Raw genomic sequence first — 17,566 nt, 5'->3', positions numbered from 1 at the left:
ATGATTTATTGATTTATTTAGTATCCCAGCCCAGGCCAGTTTGCCTCACTAGGGGGTGCCCAACAAACTGACCCCCAACATTTTTTTCTCCTTTAGCAAGAATCTCTATAGGAACCGTAACTGCAACTCATACTCTTCCTGTAATTTCACCCGAAATGCAGAATGTCCTCTCCAGCCCGTCCATATCAGCAAAGTCTTGCCACTTGGTGCAAATCAGCTACACGGGCAGGGCAAATATTCACTGTGCGAATTATTCTGCATTACACAAATTTTATAAACGATAGCTAGAATCTCAGCCATAAAGCAGGGCAGGACTGCTGCTTACAATGGGGGGGATCAGATAGGATCTGTGCCACTGTGACAGAATGCTCTGTTATACAGATAGCTAGAATCTCAGCAATAAAGCAGGGCAGGACTGCTGCTTACAATGGGAGGGATCAGATAGGATCTGTGCCACTGTGACAGAATGCTCTGTTATACAGATAGCTAGAATCTCAGCCATAAAGCAGGGCAGGACTGCTGCTTACAATGGGGGGATCAGATAGGATCTGTGCCACTGTGACAGAATGCTCTGTTATACAGATAGCTAGAATCTCAGCCATAAAGCAGGGCAGGACTGCTGCTTACAATGGGGGGGGGGGGGGGGGGGATCAGATAGGATCTGTGCCACTGTGACAGAATGCTCTGTTATACAGATAGCTAGAATCTCAGCCATAAAGCAGGGCAGGACTGCCTGCTTACAATGGGGGGGATCAGATAGGATCTGTGCCACTGTGACAGAATGCTCTGTTATACAGATAGCTAGAATCTCAGCCATAAAGCAGGGCAGGACTGCTGCTTACAATGGGGGGATCAGATAGGGTCTGTGCCACTGTGACAGAATGCTCTGTTATACAGATAGCTAGAATCTCAGCCATAAAGCAGGGCAGGACTGCTGCTTACAATGGGGGGATCAGATAGGATCTGTGCCACTGTGACAGAATGCTCTGTTATACAGATAGCTAGAATCTCAGCCATAAAGCAGGGCAGGACTGCTGCTTACAATGGGGGGATCAGATAAGATCTGTGCCACTGTGACAGAATGCTCTGTTATACAGATAGCTAGAATCTCAGCCATAAAGCAGGGCAGGACTGCTGCTTACAATGGGGGGATCAGATAGGATCTGTGCCACTGTGACAGAATGCTCTGTTATACAGATAGCTAGAATCTCAGCCATAAAGCAGGGCAGGACTGCTGCTTACAATGGGGGGGATCAGATAGGATCTGTGCCACTGTGACAGAATGCTCTGTTATACAGATAGCTAGAATCTCAGCCATAAAGCAGGGCAGGACTGCTGCTTACAATGGGGGATCAGATAGGATCTGTGCCACTGTGACAGAATGCTCTGTTATACAGATAGCTAGAATCTCAGCCATAAAGCAGGCAGGACTGCTGCTTACAATGGGGGGGGGGGGGGGATAGGATCTGTGCCACTGTGACAGAATGCTCTGTTATACAGATAGCTAGAATCTCAGCCATAAAGCAGGGCAGGACTGCTGCTTACAATGGGGGGGGGATCAGATAGGATCTGTGCCACTGTGACAGAATGCTCTGTTATACAGATAGCTAGAATCTCAGCCATAAAGCAGGGCAGGACTGCTGCTTACAATGGGGGGATCAGATAGGATCTGTGCCACTGTGACAGAATGCTCTGTTATACAGATAGCTAGAATCTCAGCCATAAAGCAGGGCAGGACTGCTGCTTACAATGGGGGGATCAGATAGGATCTGCTGCCACTGTGACAGAATGCTCTGTTATACAGATAGCTAGAATCTCAGCCATAAAGCAGGGCAGGACTGCTGCTTACAATGGGGGGGATCAGATAGGATCTGTGCCACTGTGACAGAATGCTCTGTTATACAGATAGCTAGAATCTCAGCCATAAAGCAGGGCAGGACTGCTGCTTACAATGGGGGGATCAGATAGGATCTGTGCCACTGTGACAGAATGCTCTGTTATACAGATAGCTAGAATCTCAGCCATAAAGCAGGGCAGGACTGCTGCTTACAATGGGGGGGGGGATCAGATAGGATCTGTGCCACTGTGACAGAATGCTCTGTTATACAGATAGCTAGAATCTCAGCCATAAAGCAGGGCAGGACTGCTGCTTACAATGGGGGATCAGATAGGATCTGTGCCACTGTGACAGAATGCTCTGTTATACAGATAGCTAGAATCTCAGCCATAAAGCAGGGCAGGACTGCTGCTTACAATGGGGGGATCAGATAGGATCTGTGCCACTGTGACAGAATGCTCTGTTATACAGATAGCTAGAATCTCAGCCATAAAGCAGGGCAGGACTGCTGTATTTCTGTCTATACTCGCATTAGAGGAGAAAAAAGATTGTCCAGGACTGAACCTGCTGTGATTTGCACCTTTATTTTACTATAATACCTTTAGCCCCAGATACACAGTAAATACATTTTTAGACAATTATGAAAGTTCCCTGAGGCTCTGCTAAATGATACAACACATTTCTATATTCCTTGGCTCGTACTCCAGGAGATATTCTGGATAAATCTGATGCTTTTCGAACACCACGAAGATGGTCGGGTCGGGCAGTCTGTCCACGCAGCTGTCGTAGCATTGGGTGGCGCTGCCGGGTCTCGGGGGGGGCCGCTTCATGGTGGGGTCTCCCGTCACATAGTCTCCCACCAGCACCCGCGCCACAAACATCATTCTCCTGCCTGTAGCTGTGGGGACTGAGTAGTTATGGGAGTAGGAAGCGTCTCTGGCAAAGTAACTCCCTGCCGAGAACACAGAAAGGTAGGTAAGTGTGGGAGAATGGCTACAATACCAGCAATATGGCTGCCGGACTACATTTCCCATCATGCCTCAGCCTGGGTAATGCACTGGGGAATTCTGGGAATTTTAGTCCAGCAGCGTTAGTGCTGAGCAACACTTGTGTGTAGAGTTTATATCCCCTTTAAAGGACAAGGAAAGGCAAAACCTATGAAGCACGCTATTAAATAGTACTACTATTACTGAGTAACAACCATATATCCCTGGCTTGCCTAATGGGAGAATTACAGAGATACACATACTAGAACCTACATACTTGTGTCAGTGAACGGCGCCGCCATCTTGTCCAGCGTGTCTGTATGGGCTGAAAAGCACAAGCCAGCCCCCCCCATCCCCGCTCCTGCCACAAACCCCCCCCCAGCTCCCCGCTCCTGCCACAAACCCCCCCAGCTCCCCGCTCCTGCCACAAACCCCCCAGCTCCCCGCTCCTGCCACAAACCCCCCCAGCTCCCCGCTCCTGCCACAAACCCCCCCAGCTCCCCGCTCCTGCCACAAACCCCCCCCCAGCTCCCCGCTCCTGCCACAAACCCCCCCCAGCTCCCCGCTCCTGCCACAAACCCCCCAGCTCCCCGCTCCTGCCACAAACCCCCCCAAGCTCCCCGCTCCTGCCACAAACCCCCCCCAGCTTCCCGCTCCTGCCACAAAACCTCCACCACTCCCCGCACCTGCCACAAACGCCCCCCCAGCTCCCCGCTCCTGCCACAAACCCCCCCCAGCTCCCGCTCTGCCACAAACCCCCCAGCTCCCCGCCCTGCCACAAACCCCCCCCAGCTCCCCGCTCCTGCCACAAACCCCCCCAGCTCCCCGCTCCTGCCACAAACCCCCCAAGCTCCCCGCTCCTGCCACAAACCCCCCCCAGCTTCCCGCTCCTGCCACAAAACCTCCACCACTCCCCGCACCTGCCCCCCCGCTCCCCCCACCTGCCGGGTCTGCATGTCACAGAGTTCTCCGGTCGCTGCGTCGCCATGGCAACCCAATGCTCCTGATATGTGCACATGCGCTGCCTACAGTCCCGAGTCGCCAAGTCTGGGAAGGAGCGTTGCATTATGGGAATCTTCTTTACCCAGCTCAGTGTTTTTTTTTTCTGTTTGGCTTCTGATCTTCTGAACAGGTGAAATACAGGGAGACTTAAGGGCACTATTGAGAGAACTGAAGGTATGCCTGCAGCTTGAGATTAACTCTTTATTAGCCTTTCCTTCTCCTTTAATGCCCCCAGTGCCAACCTACCTTCCCCATATACAGTTCCGTTAGTGCCGCACATTCGCCAATCAAAGTTCTGGTGGCAGATTGCCTCTCGGTGAGACGGGTCGGTCCCGTGGAACAGCTGCATCTCTTCCACCGCCTTCCCCGGGTTTGCCTTCTGCATCTGCAACTTTTGCCTGGAAACATAGGACAGGGTTATATTCTGTAGGGGGGGCCAGTGGGTGCCCCAGTCGGTGTGGGGGGGGGGGTACGTACCACTGGTAGACCTCCCAGAGAGACTTGTTCTGGATGCGCTGGACCCTCACTGTTTGGCCAGACATGGTCCTGTCGAAAAGGATGAAGATCTGCAAGTACTCATGGGAAGTCTCCGGGACGCTCACCAACTATGGGGGGGGGGACATATTATTCCAATATAAACCTACTTTTACTTATTTTGGTCTGCTCGCCTCAAACAAAACTTTATTTAGTTGTTGCTGGACTACAAATCCCAGAATAATGTAATATATAATGAAGGGTGAGGCATGCTGGGAGCTGTAGTCCAGCAACATCAGGGTTGTATTCTTAAAGCAATATTGCACAATGAAACAATGGGGCAGCGTTAGGGTTGGCTTTACAACCCCTTCTAAGTTCATTTTCCCAAACTCAGTAATACCTTATAGCCAATATCCGGCAGGGCGGAGGCGTCCCAGTTCGAAGGGTAATTTCCATTCAAAGGAGAACTACTCACTATTTGTTTTGTGCTACAGGAATAAAAAATATAAAGAATCAGGGATCACACAGAATGTGGCTGTGGGATAGCAGGTATAGTAGGGAGAGATGGTGCCTATAGTAGCAGTGGGGGGATAATAGCCTCTGGGAAGGGACTGGGGCTGGGGTAGCAGGTATAGTAGGGAGAGATGGTGCCTATAGTAGCAGTGGGGGATAATAGCCTCTGGGAAGGGACTGGGGCTGTGGGATAGCAGGTATAGTAGGAGAGATGGTGCCTATAGTAGCATGGGGGAAATATAGCCTCTGGGAAGGGACTGGGCTGTGGGTAGCAGGTATAGTAGGGAGAGATGGTGCCTATAGTAGCAGTGGGGGATAATAGCCTCTGGGGTAAGGACTTGGCTGTTGGGAAGCGGTATAGTAAGGGAGAGATGGTGCTATAGAGCAGTGGGGGGATATATAGCCTCTGGGAAGGGACTGGGCTGTGGAATAGCAGGTATATAGGGAGAGATGGTGCCTATGGTAGCAGTGGGGGATAATAGCCCTCTGAAGGACTGGGGCTGTGGGATAGCAGGTTATAGTAGGTGCGAGATTGGTGCCTATAGTAGCAGTGGGGGGGATAATAGCCTCTGGGAGGGACTGGGGCTGTGGGATAGCAGGTATAGGGGAAGATGGTGCCTATAGAGCAGTGGGGATAATAGCCTCTGGGAGGACGGGGCTGTGGATAGCAGGTATAGTAGGGAAGATGGTGCTATAGTAGCAGTGGGGATAATAGCCTCTGGGAAGGGACTGGGGCTGTGGGATAGCAGGTATAGTAGGGAGAGATGGTGCCTATAGTAGCAGTGGGGGGATAATAGCCTCTGGGAAGGGACTGGGGCTGTGGGATAGCAGGTATAGTAGGGAGAGATGGTGCCTTATAGTAAGCAGTGGGGGGATTAATAGCCTCTGGGAAGGGACTGGGCTGTGGGGATAGCAGGTATAGTAGGGAGAGATGGTGCCTATAGCAGCGTGGGGTATAATAGCCTCTGGGAAAGGGACTGGGCTGTGGGATAGCAGGTATATGGGAGACATGGTGATAGCCAGATAATAGCCCGGGAAGGGACTGGGCTGTGGGATAGCAGTATAGTAGGGAGAGATGGTGCCTAAGTAGCATGGGGGATAATAGCTCTGGGAAGGACTGGGGCTGTGGATAGCAGGTATAGTAGGGAGAGATGGTGCCTATAGTAGCAGTGGGTAACAATAGCCTCTGGGAAGGGACTGGGGCTGTGGGATAGCAGGTATGTAGGGAGAGATGGTGCCTATAGTAGCAGTGGGGGATAATAGCCTCTGGAAGGGACTGGGGCTGTGGGATAGCAGGTATAGTAGGGAGAGATGGTGCCTATAGTAGCAGTGGGGGATAATAGCCTCTGGGGGACTGGGGCTGGGGATAGCAGGTATGTAGGGAGAGATGGTGCCTATAAGTACAGGGGCAGCCTCTGGGAAGGGCTGGGCTGTGGGATAGCAGGTATACGTAGGGAGAGATGGTGCCTATAGTAGCAGTGGGGGGATAATAGCCTCTGGGAAGGGACTGGGGCTGTGGGATAGCAGGTATAGTAGGGAGGTGGTGCCTATAGTAGCAGTGGGGGGGATAATAGCCTCTGGGAAGGGACGGGGCTGCTGGGATAGCAGGTATAGTAGGGAGAGATGGTGCTATAGAGCAGTGGGAATAATAGCCTCTGGGAAGGACTGGGGCTGTGGATAGCAGGTATAGTAGGGAGAGATGGTGCCTATAGTAGCAGTGGGATAATAGCCTCTGGGAAGGGACTGGGGCTGTGGGATAGCAGGTATAGTAGGGAGAGATGGTGCCTATAGTAGCAGTGGGGGGATAATAGCCTCTGGGAAGGGACTGGGCTGTGGGATAGCAGGTATAGTAGGGAGAGATGGTGCCTATAGTAGCATGGGGGGATAATAGCCTCTGGGAAGGGACTGGGGCTGTGGATAACAGGTATAGTAGGGAGAGATGGGCCTATAGTAGCAGTGGGGGGATAATAGCCTCTGGGGAAGGGACTGGGGCTGTGGGGATTAGGCAGGTATAGTAGGGAGAGATGGTGCCTATAGTACAGTGGGGGGATAATAGCCTCTGGGAAGGACTGGGACTGTGGGATAGCAGGTATAGTAGGGAGCGAATGGTGCCATATAGTAGCAGTGGGGGGATAATAGCCTCTGGAAGGGACTGGGGCTGTGGGATAGCAGGTATAAGTAGGGAGAGATGGTGCCTATAGTAGCAGTGGGGGGATAATAGCCTCCTGGGAAGGGGACTGGGGCTGTGGGGATACAGGGTATGTAGGGAGAGATGTGCCTATAGTAGCAGTGGGGGATAATAGCCTCTGGGAAGGACTGGGGCTGTGGATAGCAGGTATAGTAGGGAGAGATGGTGCCTATAGTAGCAGTGGGGGATAATAGCCTCTGGGAAGGGACTGGGGCTGTGGGATAGCAGTATAGTAGGGAGAGATGGTGCCTATAGTAGCAGTGGGGGATAATAGCCTCTGGGAAGGGACTGGGGCTGTGGGATAGCAGGTATAGTAGGGAGAGATGGTGCCTATAGTAGCAGTGGGGGATAATAGCCTCTGGGAAGGGGACTGGGGCTGTGGGATAGCAGGTATAGTAGGGAGAGATGGTGCCTATAGTAGCAGTGGGGGGATAATAGCCTCTGGGAAGGGACTGGGCTGTGGATAGCAGGTATAGTAGGGAGAGATGGTGCCTATAGTAGCAGTGGGGGATAATAGCCTCTGGGAAGGGACTGGGGCTGTGGGATAGCAGGTATAGTAGGGAGAGATGGTGCCTATAGTAGCAGTGGGGGATAATAGCCTCTGGGAAGGGACTGGGCTGTGGATAGCAGGTATAGTAGGGAGAGATGGTGCCTATAGTAGCAGTGGGGGGATAATAGCCTCTGGGAAGGGACTGGGGCTGTGGGATAGCAGGTATAGTAGGGAGAGATGGTGCCTATAGTAGCAGTGGGGGATAATAGCCTCTGGGAAGGGACTGGGGCTGTGGGATAGCAGTTATAGTAGGGAGAGATGGTGCCTATAGTAGCAGTGGGGGGGATAATAGCCTCTGGGAAGGGACTGGGGCTGTGGGATAGCAGGTATAGTAGGAGAGATGGTGCCTATAGTAGCAGTGGGGGGATAATAGCCTTGGGAAGGAACTGGGCTGTGGATAGCAGGTATAGTAGGAGAGATGGTGCCTATAGTAGCAGTGGGGGGATAATAGCCTCTGGGAAGGGACTGGGGCTGTGGGATAGCAGGTATAGTAGGGAGAGATGGTGCCTATAGTAGCAGTGGGGGGATAATAGCCTCTGGGAAGGGACTGGGGCTGTGGGATAGCAGGTATAGTAGGGAGAGAGTGTTTTGGAGTCTGGTGTAGAACTATACAACCCAGCCATCTCCCCAGTCCCCTCGTTTATGATACTTACGTCCCCCTAAGTTTCTGAACATCCTGAGAGGACCGGTAGGTGGGTCTCCTCCTGACTCGTCTTGGGGTCTCGTAATTACAATTTCTCTGAATCATTTCTTCATGAAAGGCAGAAAATACATTCAGTGAGCAGAGAAGAGTCACGTGATATCTCTTTGGTCAGTTCTAAGCAGAGCAACATCATAAGATTTTTTCTTTTCTCACAAACTTAATTTTCTGCTGTTCCTGGTTTGTCAAATGAGCAGCGGGTGGCGCTATTGTTTCAAAGTCATTGTATTAGCAGAGTACAAAAGTGCTCATCTGAGCAATTTTACTTTACTTTAGCTTAGGGAGAATTTCACTATGCAGGAAAGGGTTATTGGGGTGGAACGTAATAACATAATACCTCTGAATTTGATTTCATAGTATTGACTTCCAGCCTGGAATTGAACCGTGGATTTCCGCTCGAGGTAGTGGTTCTCCAAGAGGGCCGACGTTATGGAAGCGCTCACCATCGCTGAGTTCTGCAGAATGAGCCAGACAGGCTACTCGGTTACGTGATCAACGCGTATAACTAATTCCCAGTTAAACGGGGGTTATAGGCTTAACTTCATGTATTGCTCCTATGAGCACTTTTGCAATTATTGTGTTTTTTTTTATAGATCTCGAGATACTGGCAGTTCTTACACTGATTATATAACAAAATATCAGATGAGCGCCCTCTGCTGTTCATTGGAACATTGGAAACCTCTCGCTACTCACTGGCTTTCCATACTCAATCCAGCTTCCCAGTTCATCCTGCCAGTACCAGATCCAATCTGTGGTGAGAACAGACTCGGGGGGTTGCGTAACCGATGAAGCCGTGGACAGTCGCCGGATGAGGCTGGTTCCGTATGTCATGGTTTCAAAATCAACCCCCACGTAACTGCACTGACACAAAGACAAGGGGTCGGAGGTGGAGGATGCAGTTTGGATATGCATAATAAAGGCCATGTTAAGCCCATACCTGGGATTCATAATAGGTCCTGGCAGGGCCGCCATCATAAATCACGGAGCTCCTCACAACAAAATTTTCTGGGCCCCCCCTCCTCCCACAACCTGCCCCCCTATTGCCCCTCCCGCAGTGACTCCTCCTATCAATCCAAAGGACACACAGACATTGGTAGCCAGGGACCCCCTAAAACATTGGTGGCCAGGGGTTACGTTTTGCATTGGTGCCAGGGCAGGGACCCCCTAAAACATTGCTAGCCAGCCCAGGGCCCCCTAAAACATTGATGGTGTTCCCCCAGTGTCCTCATACTATGGCCTGCTCCCCGCTGCTTCCTGCCGCTCTCCCCTACATTCTCCAGCTCCCCCCAGCATCCTCCAGCTCCCCCCCTGCATCCTCCCCAGCATCCTCAATCTCTCCCCCAGCATCCTCAATCTCTCCCCCAGCATCCTCAATCTCTCCCCCAGCATCCTCCAGCTCCACCCCCCAGCATCCTCCAGCTCCGCCCCCAGCATCCACCAGCTCCTCCTCCCCAAGCATCCACCAGCTCCTCCTCCCCAAGCATCCACCAGCTCCTCCTCCCCAAGCATCCACCAGCTCCTCCTCCCCAAGCATCCACCAGCTCCTCCTGCCCAAGCATCCACCAGCTCCTCCTCCCCAAGCATCCACCAGCTCCTCCTGCCCAACCATCCACCAGCTCCTCCTCCCCAAGCATCCACCAGCTCCTCCTGCCCAAGCATCCACCAGCTCCTCCTCCCCAAGCATCCACCAGCTCCTCCTGCCCAAGCATCCACCAGCTCCTCCTCCCCAAGCATCCACCAGCTCCTCCTGCCCAAGCATCCACCAGATCCTCCCCCCTAGCATCCACCAGCTTCTCCCCCCTAACATCCGCCAGCTCCTCCCCCCCAGCATCCGCCAGCTCCTCCCCCAGCATCCGCCAGCTCCTCCCCCCCAGCATCCACCAGCTCCACCCCTCCAGCATCAGCCATCTCCTCCCCAGCAACCTCCTGTTTCCTGACCACCAATGACAGGGCCCGTAATTCTTTAAAGGGGGCCCAAGCTAAAAAAACTGTATCACGGCTGGGCCCCCTTTAAAGCAACTGCCCCCCCTGATGGTGGCCCTGGGTCCTGGCATTTCAAGTACACAGAGCCCCCCACAGACCCTATAAATAATGACTGTCTATGGCACCCTACAGCAGCCACCTTGGCATTTGCCGGAATCTACAGATTGCCAGTCCGGGCATTGCCCATACCATAATAAAATGCTTCACTTAAAAAAAATGGCTTTTGAAATTAATTTACACCCTTAATATGTTTTGCCAGTTGCTTTTATTGTTCAGGGCGGCGGGGGGAACCAGAGATCTCCCAGTGAGCCCAGAACTCCCATCAGCCCACTGTGCATCTATATATGAGCCGATACCATTCGGCACTTTATGTATGTAGTTGCTATGAGAGTGGGCCCAGGGTATCAGGTTCTACGGTGGCCCTAAGGGCCCCAGTGTAGTGCCCGGCATTCCCTGCTCTCTGCCGTATGGTCACAGGCAACTTATAATATCCTACCTGTCATTCTCAGGGTGGCAGAACGCCCGCTCCGCCGCCTCCATGTCAGTAAAGTCCTGCCACTCGGTGCCAACCAGCTGCTGCCAGCGGTAGGGCAAAGGGTAATGCATCTCCCCGCAGTCGGCTGCAACAGAGCACAGATATCTTGATTTAATATTTTTACCTGTTATTATTACTGCAATTTGTTCCTTTCTGTGTGGGGTATAAAGTCAGTATCAGTCAGGAGTTGCCCTGATTTACCTGCGCCAGTAACAGGTCCATCACTCACTAATTTGCACCTGAAACCAGGGCCGGACAGGGGTGTGCAGGGCCAACAATGCCCCCCCCAGGGCCCCCCCTGCTCCCAACCCCCCCTCCGCTCCCCCAGAGCACACATATCCAGGGTCGGACAGGGGTGTGCAGGGCCAACAATGCCCCCCCCCCCAGGGCCCCCCTGCTCCCAACCCCCCCCCCCCGGCCTTCCCCCAGAGCACACATATCCAGGGCCGGACAGGGGTCAAGAATGCCCCCACCCAGGGCCCCCCCTGCTCCCAACCCCCCCCCCCCCCCGGCCTTCCCCCAGAGCACACATTTCCAGGGTCGGACAGGGGTGTGAGTGGTCAACAATGCCCCCACCCCAGGGCCCCCCCTGCTCCCAACCCCCCTCCGCTCCCCCAGAGCACACATATCCAGGGCCGGACAGGGGTCAAGAATGCCCCCACCCAGGGCCCCCCTCTGCTCCCAACCCCCCCCCCGGCCTTCCCCCAGAGCACACATATCCAGGGCCGGACAGGGGTCAAGAATGCCCCCACCCAGGGCCCCCCCTGCTCCCAACCGCCCTGGGGCCCCCCCTGCTCCCCTGGCGGAGTGCACATATCCAGGGTCGAACTGGGTGGCCCGGTGGGCCCCGGCGGCCCAGACCCAACCCTTGCCAGCGCTCCCCCTGCCCGACCGCTCCCCCCCATACACATTAAACTTACACACGCTCAGGGTCGGACTGGGGGGTGCAGGGCCCACCGGGGCTCCCGCCCCAGGGGCCCTGCAGGTGCCCCCGCTGGCCGCGTCTCCCCCCCCAGGGGCCCCTCTAACCCCCCGCAGGGGCCCCCACCTGGTGTCCTCCCCTGAGCGCGAGTAAATTTAACACATCAGGGGAGGAACGGTCTGGCAGGAAGAGCACAGCAGTGGTCGTGTCTGGGCCACCGGGGCCACCGCGAGCCCCGGTGGACCCTGCACATATCTCATACTTAACTAGGCACAATTGGGGGAGAGTGGTCAGTGGGGTAGTGCTGGTGGGGAGGTTCTGCCGGCCCAGTCCCCCCAGTATTGCCCAAAGCAGGGAGAATGGCGAAGCTGCGGCGGAAAGGGGGCGGGGCAAGTTCTGCCAAGAGGCACATGGATTGCTTTCAATATGGGTCCCATAGTGAAAGTCAAGTCAAAGGGGTGGGGTCAGGGGGCAATGATGTCACTGACTGGGCACAGGCAGATTAATGTCACTGGAATGGACTGGGGCCCTGCTCTAAATTTGGCCAATCAGGCAGGGTTGGACTGGGACAGAGGGGCACCGGGTTTTTCCCAGGACCCAGACTCGATCCCTGCCAGTGCAAAGGACAATATCGGACTGGGACCCCAGGGGCCACCAGAAAACCTTAGCCCCTAGGCCCCACTCTCCTTTCCCCACCCAACCTCTTTATTCTCCCAGTCCCTTTTATTTACATGCTAGCATCTATTCTTCCATCTATTTCCCCTCTCTCTTCCCATTCAGAAATAGGGAATGGCCATGAAACAGGCCAAATGGGCAGGAGCAGGAGGGCCCACTGACCCCTGGGCCCCCCGGGAGTTTCCCTGGTATCCTGATGGGCCAGTCCGACACTGGCAGAGGGTCCCCCAATCACAATATAATGTACACAGTCTCTGGGGGAGGGAATTGGGAAGGTGTCGGGGGCCCCTGGGGCCACACCCCAGTACCACCCTGCCCATGGCTCTGAGCCAGCAGCCCCAATACTGCCCCTCTCTACCGTGCTTCTTGCTGTCCCTGGTAAAATGCCCCTGCTGAGCCCAGTGTAAGTACCCCAACCTGACCAACCTGTAGCACTATAGCTATAGTTCAACTAACACTCCAAACATGCCAGTGGCACAGAGGCTGCTGGTAGTTGTAGTCTCCACTGGTGTATGGGTATCACAACACTTACTTCCCAGCATGCAGTAGTTCCAGATATGATGGAGACAGATGACATTTTTAGGGTCCCCAGATGCCCCCTCTCTGTCCTCATACGCAGAGAGCATCTCCCCCTGCGCTTGCCTGTAACAGAGACACCACAACCTCCAGTTAAACGTTATACATTATATTACATCATTACAGGGGCAAATATTCTGTCTGCTGATCCCTGGGGGCTCGGTACCCCCAAGAGACCGACTAAGAACGCAGAGCGGCTGTTGCTTAATAAATCAATGTTAAAGGGGAAGTAAAACCAAAAATAAAATGGTGCCTAATAAAAGAGAATGTCATTCTCACTGGGTTTATAGTTATGTGTAACTGTCACTGTGCCTGTCCCTTTCCCTTCCCTGCACTGCTGGTTCTGACTCCTGATACAACTCCCCAATACCCATTCATTCCTCATTCTCACTGGGTTTATAGTTATGTGTAACTGTCACTGTGTCTGTCCCTTTCCCTTCCCTGCACTGCTGGTTCTGACTCCTGATACAACTTCCCAATATCCATTCATTCCTCATTCTCACTGGGTTTATAGTTATGTGTAACTGTCACTGTGTCTGTCCCTTTCCCTTCCCTGCACTGCTGGTTCTGACTCCTGATACAACTCCCCAATATCCATTCATTCCTCATTCTCACTGGGTTTATAGTTATGTGTAACTGTCACTGTGTCTGTCCCTTTCCCTTCCCTGCACTGCTGGTTCTGACTCCTGATACAACTCCCCAATACCCATTCATTCCTCATTCTCACTGGGTTTATAGTTATGTGTAACTGTCACTGTGTCTGTCCCTTTCCCTTCCCTGCACTGCTGGTTCTGACTCCTGATACAACTCCCCAATACCCATTCATTCCTCATTCTCACTGGGTTTATAGTTATGTGTAACTGTCACTGTGCCTGTCCCTTTCCCTTCCCTGCACTGCTGGTTCTGACTCCTGATACAACTCCCCAATATCCATTCATTCCTCATTCTCACTGGGTTTATAGTTATGTGTAACTGTCACTGTGCCTGTCCCTTTCCCTTCCCTGCACTGCTGGTTCTGACTCCTGATACAACTCCCCAATATCCATTCATTCCTCATTCTCACTGGGTTTATAGTTATGTGTAACTGTCACTGTGTCTGTCCCTTTCCCTTCCCTGCACTGCTGGTTCTGACTCCTGATACAACTCCCCAATACCCATTCATCCCTCATTCTCACTGGGTTTATAGTTATGTGTAACTGTCACTGTGTCTGTCCCTTTCCCTTCTCTGCACTGCTGGTTCTGACTCCTGATACAACTCCCCAATATCCATTCATTCCTCATTCTCACTGGGTTTATAGTTATGTGTAACTGTCACTGTGTCTGTCCCTTTCCCTTCCCTGCACTGCTGGTTCCGACTCCTGATACAACTCCCCAATATCCATTCATCCCTCATTCTCACTGGGTTTATAGTTATGTGTAACTGTCACTGTGTCTGTCCCTTTCCCTTCCCTGCACTGCTGGTTCTGACTCCTGATACAACTCCCCAATATCCATTCATTCCTCATTCTCACTGGGTTTATAGTTATGTGTAACTGTCACTGTGTCTGTCCCTTTCCCTTCCCTGCACTGCTGGTTCTGACTCCTGATACAACTTCCCAATATCCATTCATTTCTCATTCTCACTGGGTTTCTAGATGTTTCTATCTGCCATTGCTGCTGTAAGCAGTGTCTCATTCATTCCACTGGCAAGTTTCTAGGGTATATTGCACCCTAGCAACCAAATGTAAGCTGCTAAAAACGCCACAATGAAGAGCTGCTAGACAAAAAGCTCAAGTCACAAATAATACAAAATAAAGAATAACTGCAACTTGTCTCAGACTATCACTGTCTACATTACACTACGTGTGGCTTTAGCCCAAGGACTGAGAGTCACTTACCTGGATTTCCCCCGGGTTTGCTCTGAGCTGCTACAGAATAGAGAGAAGGAGGTTGGACTTTCCCATTACCTACAGGTGAGGGCAACAAAGCCCCGGGAATCAGCGGATTGGCTACAGCTGGGGGGCTGCACTGACAGGCATCTCTATTGCACTTCTCCGAGAAGAGTCAGACTCCAACTAACCGAGCCCATAGCAACCAGCAAGCCGGACGCTTGTAGAGGAAGGGGCCCATTCAGTCCTGTGAAGAACTTGGGTCCCACAAATCCATTCTGCCCAAGGCAAAGCTGAAGCTGATACAGGTATGGGACCCCTTATCCGGAAACCCATTATCCAGAAAGCTCCGAATTACGGAAGGCCATCTCCCATAGACTCCATTGTAATCAAATAATTCAACCAATTTCCTTTTTAATGGTTAAATGATTCCCTTTTCTCTGTAATAATAAAACAGTACCTGTACTTGATCCCAACTAAGATATAATTACCCCTTATTGGGGGCAGAACAGCCCTATTGGGTTTATTTAATGGTTAAATGATTCCCTTTTCTCTGTAATAATAAAGCAGTACCTGTACTTGATCCCAACTAAGATATAATTACCCCTTATTGGGGCAGAACAGCCCTATTGGGTTTATTTAATGGTTAAATGATTCCCTTTTCTCTGTAATAATAAAACAGTACCTGTACTTGATCCCAACTAAGATATAATTACCCCTTATTGGGGCAGAACAGCCCTATTGGGTTTATTTAATGGTTAAATGATTCCCTTTTCTCTGTAATAATAAAACAGTACCTGTACTTGATCCCAACTAAGATATAATTACCCCTTATTGGGGCAGAACAGCCCTATTGGGTTTATTTAATGGTTAAATGATTCCCTTTTCTCTGTAATAATAAAACAGTACCTGTACTTGATCCCAACTAAGATATAATTACCCCTTATTGGGGGCAGAACAGCCCTATTGGGTTTATTTAATGGTTAAATGATTCCCTTTTCTCTGTAATAATAAAACAGTACCTGTACTTGATCCCAACTAAGATATAATTACCCCTTATTGGGGGCAGAACAGCCCTATTGGGTTTATTTAATGGTTAAATGATTCCCTTTTCTCTGTAATAATAAAACAGTACCTGTACTTGATCCCAACTAAGATATAATTACCCCTTATTGGGGGCAGAACAGCCCTATTGGGTTTATTTCATGGTTAAATGATTCCCTTTTCTCTGTAATAATAAAACAGTACCTGTACTTGATCCCAACTAAGATATAATTACCCCTTATTGGGGCAGAACAGCCCTATTGGGTTTATTTAATGGTTAAATGATTCCCTTTTCTCTGTAATAATAAAACAGTACCTGTACTTGATCCCAACTAAGATATAATTAATCCTTATTGGATACAAAACAATCCTGTTGGGTTTAATTAATGTTTAATTGATTTCTTAGTAGACTTGAGGTATGGAAATCCAAATTATGGAAAGACCTCTTGGTCCTGAGCATTCTGGATAATGGGTCCTATACCTGTATATTAAGTATTGGCATAACGTCAGGTCACCGAACAAGTGGATCTTCTCCTGATATGGCCACCTAAGGTGGGTGGATATTGGGCTAATAGGGCCAAACTGAATTACAGTGGTGGGTATAGGAGTAATATAGATGAATAAATGATTGTACTAAGTACATAATGAATTCAGACTTTCAGATTAAAGGGAGAATAAACCCAAAACTTACCCAATAAAGCAGCTTAGCGCCCGTTCTCTGTTGAGGCCCTTGGGTATAACAGTAATGAGGATAAATATCCAAATATCTATACTATATTATACATAGAGTGCTTATCTATGGCCTTTTGAATGTGGATCTTTAATATAAAAGCTTATGGCATTTGTATTAATACTGCAGGGGGCGCTATTGTCTCTTTTGCCCCGAAATACCCAAGGCCTGGGTCACCCCGAGCTCCTCCCCCCTCTCGTCCAGTCCGGGGAAATCTATCCTCTATTCTTAATTCAAATTATTGCTGGAAATCATTGTGGGGTAAGGGTAACTGTCACCCCCTATCCTTCTCTGCTGCCCCCCAAGTCCCAGCCCTGAATACACAGGGCAATAATATAATTGGTAATGGGGGGGGGGACCCCAATAAATTCGGAGTGTTTGTTTGCACCAATGAAACTCCCTTCCTTCCTGAATACTTCAATAAGCACTATTGGGCCAACCAGTTGGCTGCTTGTGGGCTGAACCCCACCCCTTGGGTTTATTGTTTGTGTGGAAAGTGGGCCCAATTCAGAACCTGCCTATAGTGTTGGAGGCAACAACTTGTTCTTGGTCAGCCGGGGAATTAACTGAAATAGGACAAATTTTCACTAAATCGTGGATAGGAAAGGCCTGAATGGGTTTAACGGGTCTGGGATTTGGGGGGGGGTGGAATTACGGTGAGTGCCAGAGAAGCAGCGGGGTTGGGGGGTTTGGCCAAGGTGGTACAATACAACTGGGACATTTTCCCCTTTTGCACTGGATTGGGGGCTCAATAGCACCAAGTACAGATGCCCCCTATGGACTGTAGATCGGACCCCCCGAGAGTACAGCTGAAAGCTCATGAAAGCTCCAGAGCACTCGGAAGCCCCGCCTCTTTACGATACCATGTGGACGGGGCTTCTGAGTGCTCTGGAGCTTTCATGGCAATTTCTTTTTGAAACGGACAATCTCAGGACTGCGCCCCAAAATACTGGAAAGTTGGCTTTTTCTACTAAAATATATTG

General features: G+C 51.1%; 1 protein-coding gene across 1 annotated transcript; it reads right to left on the bottom strand.

Moving 5' to 3' along the window:
- Positions 1–2,402: 2,402 nt before the first annotated feature.
- On the bottom strand, positions 2,403–14,922 carry parp12 (poly(ADP-ribose) polymerase family member 12). The gene is made up of 10 exons (XM_031898566.1): positions 14,819–14,922; positions 12,898–13,007; positions 10,730–10,853; positions 8,944–9,106; positions 8,588–8,705; positions 8,204–8,300; positions 4,700–4,787; positions 4,303–4,430; positions 4,072–4,223; positions 2,403–2,789 (listed from the first exon to the last, which is right to left on the bottom strand). Exons 2-10 carry the CDS (start codon positions 12,989–12,991, stop codon positions 2,500–2,502), a joined length of 1,254 nt encoding a protein of 417 aa, XP_031754426.1. The 5' UTR covers positions 12,992–13,007; positions 14,819–14,922; the 3' UTR covers positions 2,403–2,499.
- Positions 14,923–17,566: the final 2,644 nt, after the last annotated feature.

Source organism: Xenopus tropicalis, chromosome 3 (assembly GCF_000004195.4).
Source record: "Xenopus tropicalis strain Nigerian chromosome 3, UCB_Xtro_10.0, whole genome shotgun sequence".
NCBI classification, from domain to species: domain Eukaryota; kingdom Metazoa; phylum Chordata; class Amphibia; order Anura; family Pipidae; genus Xenopus; species Xenopus tropicalis.
The sequence above is the reverse complement of the archived record's forward strand: the minus strand, read 5'-3'. Positions and strand labels throughout refer to the sequence as shown.

Bases quoted from the DNA above. Each gene is read 5' to 3' on its own strand.
- parp12 (XM_031898566.1), bottom strand. From the start codon at position 12,991: ATGCTCTCTGCGTATGAGGACAGAGAGGGGGCATCTGGGGACCCTAAA. The intron at 10,854-12,897 runs GTAAGTGTTGTG...GCTCTGTTGCAG, and splicing joins GAACTACTGCATGCTGGGAA to CCGACTGCGGGGAGATGCAT. The intron at 4,431-4,699 runs GTATTACTGAGT...CCCCCCCCATAG, and splicing joins TGCCGGATATTGGCTATAAG to TTGGTGAGCGTCCCGGAGAC.